Genomic DNA, 12,188 nt, shown 5'->3' with positions numbered 1-12,188 from the left:
ACACTCTGCAACAGTTGTAACAAGACTTACCCATTTTAAAACTCTGTAGCAATAAATGCCAAAATTCAATTTGCTATCTGAATTACTTGCTGTAACTGCATGTTTACATTTTGGGTTCATGCACAGGAATACCTAGAACCTTTTGTGGTACATTCCTTTTGGAATCTCTCTCAATTGAATTAATACAGTTTTATTTATTTTTCTTCCTACCAAAGTGCATGACCACATACTTCCCTACATTCAACTCCATCTATCAAGATTTTTGTCCACTCACTCAACCTATCATCACTTTGCACATCACTACATCCCTTCCCACCTATGTTTGTTGCATCAGCAAAGTTTGGATACATTACATTCTGCCCATGGGTGAGGAAGTCTTTCAATTCATCCACAAGTATTTTCTAAAATATAAATAAGAGATCTACTGCGCAATGTATTTTGTAGTCAAATCAAATGTAGGATGAATGACAGGCATTTCAATGGATTAATAATGTAATAGTATTGACGAAAAGAGAGGCTAGCCAGTAATAAAACAAAGAACTGAAATAAACAAAGAAACGCAGAAATGGCTGGAGAAATGCAGTAAGTCTAGCAGCATTGTAAAGAGAAACCAGAGTTAACATTGAACCCTTCTTCAGAACAATCCAGTAATGTCTTTTTGATGTGAGTTCCCTTAACACAGTGCAGCAACATGACAGGCGGAGGGTGAGTACAATGAATGAATGATAGGTGATTGTGACTGGAAATTATGAGGCTTTTTCTCAGTTTCTCTGTGTCTCTTTCCCTCCAGCTAGAAAATCTGCGATGGAAAAGAATTTGAAGAAATAATATCAGGACAAGTTTGATCCAACAAGCAAGACCATAGCTGGGAATCCAATGCACAAATAAGTTTATTTTGAAAGAAAATTTTCAGAGTTGTGTTGAACGATGAGCAACTGCACTGTCGACCACAGTATCCACCAGATCCTGTTTCCTGCCGTCTACATTGGGGTCTTCATCATTGGACTCCCGATTAACCTGCTGTCCCTGTATCACAGCTATCTACAGATCAGGCAGAAGAATGAGCTGGGAATCTATCTCTGTAATCTGACCATCTCAGACCTTTTGTACCTCCTTTCCTTACCTTTGTGGATTCAGTACATGCTGCAGCACGATGACTGGCAATATTCTCGGGAACTTTGCATCTTCAGCGGTCTGCTCCTCTACCAGAATATTTACATCAGTATTGGCTTCCTCTGCTTCATTGCTATTAACCGCTACCTTGTTGTGGCTTACCCTTTAAAATTTAAAGTCATACACAGCAGGAAGGCAGCTTTGCTCATCAGTATTCTCATCTGGCTCAAGGAGATAGCCGTCTGCACCATTTACATGGGCTCCAAGGTTCTCAGTAAAGACGAGGGGAATGATACTCTGTGTTTCGAACATTATCCTTTGCGCTTAAAGGACAGATATTTAAATATTTACAAACTCTCCATTGGCTTCAGCCTCCCTTTGATTTTATTGATCTATTCTTACTATAAGGTGTTGAGAGTTGTGCACAAAAGCCATGGACTTGAAAGACAGCGGAAATTAAGAATAAAAAAATTGGTATCTGGGACAATCATCATTTTCCTGGCTTGCTTTGCCCCTTATCACATTTTCCTGATGGTTCGAAGCATATTTGAGTATGACTGTCCCTTTGCTGACAGCATTTTTGAGGTTTACCATTTTGGGCTCCTGCTGATGAGCTTAAACTGTGTGGCCGACCCTGTTTTGTACTGTTTCATATCACAGAGTTCCCAGAGCTGGTTGGCCAGGTTCCTGGATCCTGTTATCAATCTGCTTCCTTGTGGGAAAAAAGAAGAAATTGTGGCCCTTGAGATGAAGGGCAGCTCACCGCTTACAACTAAAACAAGTCTGTTACCTCAAAGACACCAGAAACGAGAAAAATATGAATACCAACACTCAAAGGTGTGAATTGTTAATTAAACCTCTCCTGGTCTTTCAGTAAAATCCACATACATAGATGTGCTGGGGTCAGAGGACAAAGTATGAAGTGTAAAGGAGGCTTAATTCAAGAGTGTTGCAATATAAAAGCAAAGTACTGTAGCTGCTGGTAATCTAAAATAAAGACAGCGAATCCCGGAGAATCTCAGCAGCTCTGCAGCATTTTTGTACAGAGATACAGAGTTAACGTTTCAAGTCTGATGTAGCTCTTCATCAGAACTCAGTGTCTGAGTATATCAACCTGTGTTAGTGTTCGAATGTCTATGTGAACATGTGTGAGCGTATGTCAGTGAATGTGTGATGTATCTCTGTGAGTGTGTGTTTTAGAGTGACTGAGCATGTGTGTTAGTGTTACTGTGTGCAAGTCTGTGAAAATGTGTGTGTGTGTGTGTTTCTGAATGTGAGTGTGTGTCTAAGAGAAACATGTATGTGTATGTGTTTGTGTGTGTGAGTATCTATGGGTGTGAATATCTATACGTCTGTGTGTTACTGTGTGTGCGTTTCTATATGTGTCTCTGTGTGTTACTGAGTGTATGAGTATCTACGTGTGTGTGTTATTGTGAATATCTGTGTGTGTTACTGTGTGTGTGAGTATCTATATGTGTCTGCGTGTGATTGAGACATTTGAGCCCCATCTATCCAATCCACATGCATGTGACAGAGCCTGCAAGTCACACATGGGATACATTAACCATTCCAGAACTCACTGAAGCATTAAGGGATTACAATTATTCACTTCTACTGATCTGGCTTTGAAACTCCCTGTCAAGAACTGTTCTATCATGGACTGCCTGAACAACTTATCCAGCTCCAGTCGATCACCTTCCTGTCCTTGGCCCACACTTGTCCAAATGCCAAAAACTGCACATCTTCTTTGCCAGCAGCTAGCTTCACCAAGCTAGGTATGTCCATGGATTTTGCCTGAGTTCTCATCTTGCTCAGTTGTATGGAGTAAATTCTGCTTAAGGACTTCTCAAACCCCACTCTCAGCTGTATTGACCGATTAGTCACAGTCTAAGGACTGGGTTGAGGAGAGGCGTCTTAACTCAGGGAGTGGTCAGGATGTGAAATCCTCAGTCACAGAAAGTGGTTGAGGTCAAAACACGGAGTTGTTTTGAGAAGAAGGTCTGAAGGCAAAAGAGATCAAAGGGTATGGGGAGAAAGCAGAACATTACACTGAGTTGGATGATCAGTCATGATTACATTGAATGCTAGAGCAGGCTCGAAGGGTCAAATAGTCTACTCTTGCTTCTATTTTCTATTTCTATTGCTGCTTTCTGGAGGTCATAATGTGTAAGTTGTATGGGAGGGTTAGACCAAAGGGTCTGGTTCTGTGCTGTATGACTCTATGACTCTGTCCCACGAAACTTTACAAAAATATCATGACTCAACACTCACCTCCAAAGTCTTCTGAGTGACCTTTGTCTGCTGAGGGGATCCCAGAACAAAGGGGTTTCACGTCCAACTGAGAGTTCAGGATAATGTCAGGAAACATTGCCTCACACAGAAAGTTAGTGAAAATCTGAAACTCTCTCCCAGAGAAGAGCTCAGAGGCTAGGCTCAACTGAACAGTGAGTGGCACGGTGGCTAGCACTGCTGCCTCACAGCATCAGAGACCAAGGTTCAATTCCTGCCTCAGGCGACTGACTTGTGTGGAGTTTGCACATTCTCCCCGTGTCTGTGTGGGTTTCCTCCGAGTGCTCCGGTTTCCTCCCAAAGTCCAAAAAAATGTGCAGGATAGGTGAATTGGCCATGCTAAATTGCTAGTAGTGTTAGGTGTAGGGGTCTGGGTGGGTCGGTGTAGACTTGTTGGGCCGAAGGGCCTGTTTTACACTGTAAGTAATCTAATCTAATCTAAAAACCGAGGTGAAAAGGTTGCTGTTTGTAAAGGATGTTATGAAATGGAATCAGTAAATGATCTTAAGATCTAATTTAATAGGATAGCATGCTGAAGAAATTGGATGGTCTACTGCTAAGATCCTAATCACCATTTTTGTATGTTAATATTTGTTCATCTAAGTCTACACAGAATATAGAACATTGATTGATTTGTTTTATAATCTCTTTTGTTTATAATTCCCTCCAAACCCTACCTCACTTTAGCAAAACCTTTTGGTTTGATTTCCTGGTGAACTTGAAGACTGCAGCAGGGCGAGGATTCTCTTTATCACTGGAGATGGCCATCAATCAGAGTGTGATAATTCCATCATCTGTCCTCTCGATTAGAGTATCTACCAGAGCCTGTTTCCCACCATCCACGTTGTGGTCTTCAGTTTCGGCCTTCCAGCTGATCTCCTGTCCCTGTATCACAGCTACCGACAGATCAGGCAGAGGAATAAGCTGGGAGTCTACCTCTGTCACCTAACCATCTCAGAGCTGTTGCACTTTGCCTGTCTGCCCTTGTGAATCCAATACTTACTGGTGAAAGATCATTGGATGGACAGTGAGTTGCTGTGAGCATCGCATTCTCCTGTTGCAACTCTGTGGATTGCTACCTGCCAATGGTCCACCCTTTAAGACTCTACACCTCCTGAACTTTGAAAGCTGCACTTCTGGTCAGTGCCATTGCCTAGATCAAAGAAATTGGAATCACTGTTTTCATTTTCTCCCACAATTGGGATTGTGAAAGATCAGAACAATCACTTACCTTGTTTCGAACATTATCCGTTGTGGCCTTGACAAAGGAGAATAAACTAGTACCGTCTCTCTGTGGGTTTCCTTTTCCCTATTGTTTTGTTGACTTATTTCCTATCACCAGTTGTTAGCATCTATCTGCAAGAGTCAAGGCATTCAGCAAGATCAAAAGTTAAGGATCAAGAAATTGGTGTTAGGTGCCATTGTCATATTTTGTATTCGCTTTGTCCCTAATCACATCATGCTGCTGGTCAGAACCCTGTTTGAGGACATTTGCAGCTTTGTGAAGACCTCATTCCATTCTTACCACTTGGGGTTGCCATTGACCCATTTGAACTGCATGGCTGATCCCACCCTCTTCTCCTTTGTATCTGACAGCTCACATGGAATTCTGATGAGGAGTGTCTTGTCAACTTCCGTCATTGCAAACAGAATAAGGAAAAGAAATGTTCACGCGCGGTTGTTGATCCAGAAATCTAGAGGATTGGACATTAACGCATTGACCAGTGTCACCACACTGTATTGATAGTTCTTTCTTGTCTGAGTTAGAAGGTTAGAGACTTGAGCATATAATCCAGGCTTCCAATGCAATATGAAGGGACTGCAACACTCTCAGTGGTGCCACATTTGAGTAAGATCTTAAACTAAGATCCTGGTGTCTCCCCTTGTTGGCCCTAAAAGGTTCTATGCCACTAATTAAAGAAAGGAAACAAGTTTCTCCCTACTGTAATCATGAAAGATTATCTCTTTTGCTGTTTCCATATCTATTAATATCAACAATGTAAATCTCAGGAGAACATCTGCAGTGGAATCGTACAAAGTATATGTTTCCATGGAAAACAAAGCTAATGTCAATGCTGTTTTAAACAGGCTGGGGAACAGACCGTACTGTTCAAAGTGCTTTTCTTAAGTTCTCTCTGAATGTTTATTTTGAATCAATCATATAATTAACCAGTGCTTCAAAAACCCTTCCCAGATATTAGACGCCTTTATATGGTGCTTCACCGGCCACTGCTTCCATTTTCTATGACAGGAATAATGTGGTGTTGAGACCACAACCAGAACAGCCAGGACCTGAGTGATTAGTGAAGCACCTTTGAGGCCCTTCCTGCACCTACACAGTCCTCCTATCACAACCTATTCCAACGTATCTCAACCCAACCCAGCCAATCTCACCTCAACCCACCTCATCTAATTCCCAATCTTCTCAGTCTATTCCATTCTGGTTGGGCCAGTTAACTTCAAATGATTCCAGAGACTCTGCTGAGACTTGGGATTGCAATAGAAGAATCAGGGTTGGATTAAGGGTTTTGGGTGATGGGACACTTTACATGAGGGACATCCAGTGTCCGTGTGGTCCAGTGACACACACTGAGAAACAGGACGAACTTTGTTCTGTTCTGCTGCAACTATGCAGAGCCAATCCCTGCGCCGTTTTCACAACTTGTTATGTAGTTATCTGTTCTTTACGCTGAATAAAACTGCCTATGTTTAGAGGAATTCTGCACTGTGTGCCAATCCTCACTACAATTAGATGAACTCATTTCACATCAGAGTTTTGCAGATAGAACCACAGGAAAGCCTTCAGTTATTTGAGCTTTATGTGGAGTCTCAGTGGTTAGCACTGCTGCCTCACAGGGGCAGGGACCCGGGTTTGATTCCAACCTCGGGCCACTGTCTGTGTAGAGTTTGTGCACTCTCTCCCCGTCTGCATGGATCTCCTCCAGGTGCTCTGGTTTCCTCCCACAGTCCAAAGATGTGCAGGTCAGGTGAATTGGCCAGGCTAAATTGCCCATAGTGTTAGTTTCATTAGTCAGAGGAAAATGGGTCTGGGTGGGTTAATCATCAGAAGGTCGGTGTGAACTTGTTGGGCGAAGGGCCTGTTTTCACATTGCAGGGAATCTAATCTAATCTAAACAAAACCCAGCACAGACGTATTGGGCTGAATGACCAATCTGATTGCAGTAGAATTCTATACAATTAACCCAGAGAACGCTGGTTACTCAAGGTCACAAAGAGCAACAGTGTATTAATATTTAAACTGCAACTCATCCCAAAACTGGAGAGTTTGAAAGAGACAGCTCAGGAGCAAAGGAAAGTCACAGCAGATCCTGGAACTTTGATATAAAAATAAAAAAGGAATTACTGGCTAACACTCAGCAGGTCAGGCAGCATTTGCAGAGAGAGTGAAACAGAGTTAACATCACAGGTCAGTGACCCTGTCCAAATACCAATTCCCCAGTGATACTGAATCTTGTATTATGCTGGTACTGGCTTCATGGGTGAATTTTGGATTAATTTATCAATACTTTTTGCAACTCCACAGAAATCTCATCCACTTTAAGCATCCTCTCAGGGCATTGCTTCAGTTCCAAACTTGCACAGTATTGCTTAAACACGATCTGTCCTTGAGAAATCCCTGGAGTCTTGCCCATAAGTTACCAATCTTCAGTGGCCCATGTAATAGCCAAAAGTTTACCGACAGCCAGTTGAAGAATAACCTGCACAGAATTATTGGCCTGGCCTTCTTTCTCAGCCACATTTACAATTTTGTTTTGATAATCTTGAAAGTTATTCTCAGAGTCTCCTCTGTTTTTCAGAATCTCACACATGGATTTGAGAATGTCCAATGTGATAACAGGAAGTAAACCTATCAGGAATGTTTCTTTAAAATTCAATGTATCAAAACACTTTGAAAAGCTTCCAATGTATCTAACTTCCCCACAGTTTGCACACCAGAGATTTTGACTAATTTTCAAGACAATGTTGAAAACAATATTTATTTTATTTATGTTCCTGTTTTTGTGCTGTACATCTCTATGACTCTATGACTTTACAACATTCAGAGAACAGCACCTCTGACAGAGCAGCACTCACTCAGTGTTGCAATCGAAAGGTCAGCCAAGGTTTTGTTCTTAAGTCTCTGGAGCTTCTGATTCAGAGATGAGTGTGCTACTCATTGAGACGATAGCTGCTACAGAGATTTCTATGGTATCTTTCACAACCTCAGAGTAGCCCAAAGCACTTTGCAGCCAATGATGTCCTTTCTGAAGTCTAGATCTCACTGCGTTGTCGAGGAATATGGAAGTGACTTTGCACACAGCAAGATCCACATTGCAGCATTGAAATGCAACATCTCAGGCTTTGGGATGAGAGTTGGTCGGTTGGCACACTGTGCTCTCCTGATCAGACAGCAGTTCTGAAGCACTGATCATAGCACTCCAATGGCAATACCCCCTGGGTGCGCTCAGGATTAGGACCAACTGAAATCTAAAGAATTTAAAATGAATGCACCATATTGTGGAATAATTTGATGAAATCTTTTGTGTCGGTATTTTTAATAAACAGTTTATTTTTGCGGGTATTCTATTTATATGTTTTATTTCTGTACCACACTTCATTCAGAATGAATTGTACTTATATTTTACTTAAATTGTAATTACTTTGTTGCTTCAACATTAAATGAAGTTGGTCAAATACATTTTGAATAAATTTTGACTTGTTTTGACATCCAAAACATACAGAACTTTGAGCAGTGAGTCTTGCATTTAACGCACAGAATGCATGTTCTATTTGGGAAACTTCAGTTACCTGGGTCGAGGGAGATGGGAGGTATTGATTCCACAACTTGTCGCTGGGACAGTTCATCCTTCTCTGACCTCATCTGATCAATTGTGAAGTGATTTCTATTCACCAGAAATGATTGAATAGACTGGAGTTCTTTTCTCTAGAAAATGGAAAGTTGATGTTAATACAATATAATACAATAGAGCACAGGAACAGGCCCTTTGGCCCACCAAGCCTGCACTGATTTCTAATCCTTGTTTAGACCTGCTACTTATTGCCATGTGCAGTTCACTTCACCTCCCTGTGTCTATCATGGTGTGCCTTAAACATGGCTAATGTGCCTGCTTCCTCCACCTGCACTGACACTGCCTTCCAGGCACCCACCACCCTCTGTGTGAAACAGTTTCCCCACACTTCTCCCCTAAACATGATAGAACGGACATATACAAAAGACAAGGAAGACCAGAATTAGGAGCCATAAATAGTGATCAATACATCCAATAGAGAATTCAGGACAAAAATCTTTACACAAAATGTGGAACGCAGTACCATGGAGAATAGTAGAAAGAAATCCAATCACTGCCTTTAAGAAAACTATATCAATGTGTGAAGAGGAAAGGAGTCAAGAGAAATGGTGAAAGGATTAGACAAAGTATGTGAGGTGACTCAAGTGAAGCCTAAACATCAACCAATTGGGTTGAATGACTTATTTCTGTGCTGTAAATACCATATAAAACAATGCAAAACAGACTGAATGATGTAAATTCAGATATTACAAATTGAGCTAAGCAAAATATTTCAGAAGCCAGATTAATGGCCGGTGTGGTTGCGAGTAAAATATTGTTTGTATGGAGGAAATAAAGAAGATTCCAAAGGCGGCTGTTGTAGATGAGGCTGAAAGATGTCAAGATCCCAGTTATGAGAATGCCAGACAAGCCCAGTGCTTGTTAGGATCTGGCCTGAGAGACCATAATCTTTTAAAGAATAAAAGATGTGAAAGAACCAAAGGTAAGAAAATAAGTGGCAGGATTCCAGGATTAAATTTAAACAACAAAGTTGTTATTAAACAAACCTGAACAAAGCCAGAACTCACACAATACCAGGTTGTAGTCCAACAGGTTTATTTGAAAGCATAAGCTTTCAGAGTGCTGCTCCTTCATCACCTCTACAAACTTGAACAAAACAAACCAAAGCAATAATGACCGATCATTGTACTGAAGAGGTAGGATTACAATTCTAAACTATATGCTTTCCAGATATAGTTTGGATTCTAACAGTCAGGATTAACATGAGGTGAGCAATCCCAAGAATAAATTAAAAAATGAGATAACAGACAAAGCAGAGTTGAACCAACCCACAGGTTACATGTTAAATGATTGACAGGGTCCAGACAGATCCCACTCGGATGTCAGTAACACTGAGTCATTGGGCCTCATTAAAACTTTGTTTCCTTTATCGTGATTCCAACTTTTCACTTTCAAATATCTAGCATTGGAATACTCTCAAAGCCCCTCTGACTTGGCTTTGGTAGCTCAATCCCTTCTGAGACCAAATTGCTCAGGACAAGCAGAGCATGGACTCCCAAACAGGGGAACTGGGTGACATGGTGGCTCAGTGGTTAGTACGGCTGCCTCACAGGCCAGGGACCTGAGTTTGATTCCAGCCTCAGGTGAATATCTCTATGGAGTTTGCATGTTCTCCCTGTGCCTGTGTGGGTTTCCTCTGGGTGCTCTAGTTTCCTCCCACGGTCCAAAGATGTGCAGATTGGTGGATTAGCCATGCTAAATTGCCCATAGTGTCCAGGGATATGCAGGCTGTTACCAGCCATGGGAATCTCAGGGTTACAGGGATTGGGTATGGGGATAGGTTGCTCTTCGGAGGTGTAGTGTGGACTTGGTGGGCAGAATGGCCTGTTTCCACAATACAGGGCTTCTATGATAATTATTTGCACAATTTCATATTTCATCAAATGGCTACCTTCACTAAGGTGCCACCAAATCTCTGAGTTACAATTGATTTTAGCCACATCACATCAAGAAAATATGGGCTACTTTCCTCCCACTCTCAACTGTGCTAAACTATCATTGGCTCCCAGGCCGTCTTTTATGGTCTCACCTCTGAAATGGAGTCTGAAATAGAGGCCTCACTCCCAGGGCTGCACCTGAGCCCTAATTAGCTGGATTCTGCAAACAGGAATATATGTACTGCCTAGAGAAACTTACTGTTTCAGCAACTCCCAGTTCCAGCATAGGGCTACAAGTGTAAGCCAACTTTCTGTCAGGAATCTACTCCATCTCCATCACATCTGTTCTGATGATGCCAACTTTGAAAAGTGAGCCTTTGAAATGTCCACCTTCTTCCCCAGCTGAGGATTCCCCAGCACCATAACTGACAGGGCCCTTAGCCAGGTCCAACCCATCTCCTACATTTCGGCTGTCATCCCCCTCTTTTTCCTGACAACAGCAATAGGATCCCCCTTGTCCTCACCTGCTATCCCTCCAGCATCCACATCCAGAGAATCGTTAACCTCCATTTCCACAACATCCAGTAGGATGCCCCCAATCAACACATATTCCCCTCCCCTCCCCTCTCAGCCTTCTGCAACGACTGTTCACTTCAGGTGTTCTCTGTCCACTCCTCCTTCACTCCCAACACCATTCCCCACAGCTGCATGGCGCCTTCCTGTACAACCCCAGAAGGTGTAACACCTGCCTGTTTACTTCCTCCCTCCTCACTGTCCAAGGGCCCAAACACACCGTCCTGGTGAAGCAGTGCACTTCACTCAATCCAGTCTACTGCATTCGCTGCTCACAATGTGGTCTCCTTTACACATGGGGAGACAAAATGCAGACTGGGCAACCGCTTTACGGAACACCAACATTCCATCGACTAAAATTACCCTGAGCTTCCAGTTGCCTGCCACTTCAACACACCACTCTGTTCCCTGGCCCCAACATCTGTAACTCAGGCTTGCTGCAGTGCTCCAGCCAAGCTCAGAGCAAGCTGGAAGAACAGCACGTAAGTTTCCACTTGGAGACTCTTCAGCCTCCTGGACTCAATACTAAGTTCAACAATCTTAGGGTTTGAGCATCTTATCCCATGTCCTTACTCCAACACACTAGGCCTTGTCATCACATGGGCTGTTACCACACACAACCCATTGTCAGTTACTAATGGTTCCCATTTTCTCAGGCTGACCTTTACCCATCCCTCTCTTTGGACTCTAATGCCACCTACTGTTTACTACTCTCCCCTCCATTCACCCCATCTCCTGCATAAATACCAGCCTATTCCTGGCTACCATCAGCACTGAAAAACCCAAAATGTTAACTTGGCTTTCTCTTGTTGCCAAGAAATGTTGCCAGGGCTGGAGGGTTTGCGCTATAGGGAGACGCTGAATGGGCTGAGGCTGTTTTCCCTGGAACGTTGGAGGCTGAGGAGTGACCTTACAGAGGTTTATAAAATCATGAGTGGCATGGATAGGATAAATAGACAAGGTCTCTTCTCTGGCGTGGGGAAATCCAGAACAAGAGGGTATAGGTTTAGGATGAGAGGGGAAACATTTAAAAGCGACCTCAGGGGCACCTTTTTCACACAGAGGATGGTAAGTGTATGGAATGAGCCACCAGACGAAGTAATGGAGGCTGGTACAGTTGCAACATTTAAAAGGCATCTGGATGGGTATATGAATAGGAAGGGTTTGGAGGGTTATGGGCCAAGTGTTGGTAAATGAACCTAGATTAGATCAGGATATCTATTCGGCATGGACGACCAAAGGGTCTGTTTCTATGCTGTACATTTCTATGACTGTATAAATATTTTTTTTCTAAACTGCCATTAACTTCCCTCTGGGAATACACAGATAGACTGAAACCAGGAAGGTTTCTTCAGGTGTATCCATCTCCCTGATGATGCAGCTGGCTTCACACTGTCATTAATGTGACTTCTACTTTCTGTATTCTTAATTTAGAGTTTCTTCTTTGAGCTGATGAATTGGGCGA

General features: G+C 42.5%; 1 protein-coding gene across 2 annotated transcripts in view; it reads left to right on the top strand.

The window, feature by feature from the left end:
* LOC132818429 (ovarian cancer G-protein coupled receptor 1-like) overlaps window positions 1-8,005 on the top strand; it is a 29,905-nt gene extending 21,900 nt beyond the window's left edge. For both annotated transcript variants that reach the window (XM_060829468.1, XM_060829469.1), the window contains exons 2-3: window positions 791-1,950; window positions 4,090-8,005. In XM_060829468.1, coding sequence (XP_060685451.1) covers window positions 928-1,950; window positions 4,090-4,107 — 1,041 coding nt within the window. In that variant the 5' untranslated portion in view covers window positions 791-927 and the 3' untranslated portion in view covers window positions 4,108-8,005. The remainder of the gene's footprint in view (window positions 1-790; window positions 1,951-4,089) is intronic.
* The last annotated feature ends 4,183 nt before the right edge of the window (window positions 8,006-12,188 follow it).

Source organism: Hemiscyllium ocellatum, chromosome 8 (assembly GCF_020745735.1).
Source record: "Hemiscyllium ocellatum isolate sHemOce1 chromosome 8, sHemOce1.pat.X.cur, whole genome shotgun sequence".
In the NCBI taxonomy this organism is placed as follows: Eukaryota; Metazoa; Chordata; class Chondrichthyes; order Orectolobiformes; family Hemiscylliidae; genus Hemiscyllium; species Hemiscyllium ocellatum.
Note: the sequence above shows the minus strand (reverse complement) of the source record. Positions and strands in the feature narration are given on the sequence as shown.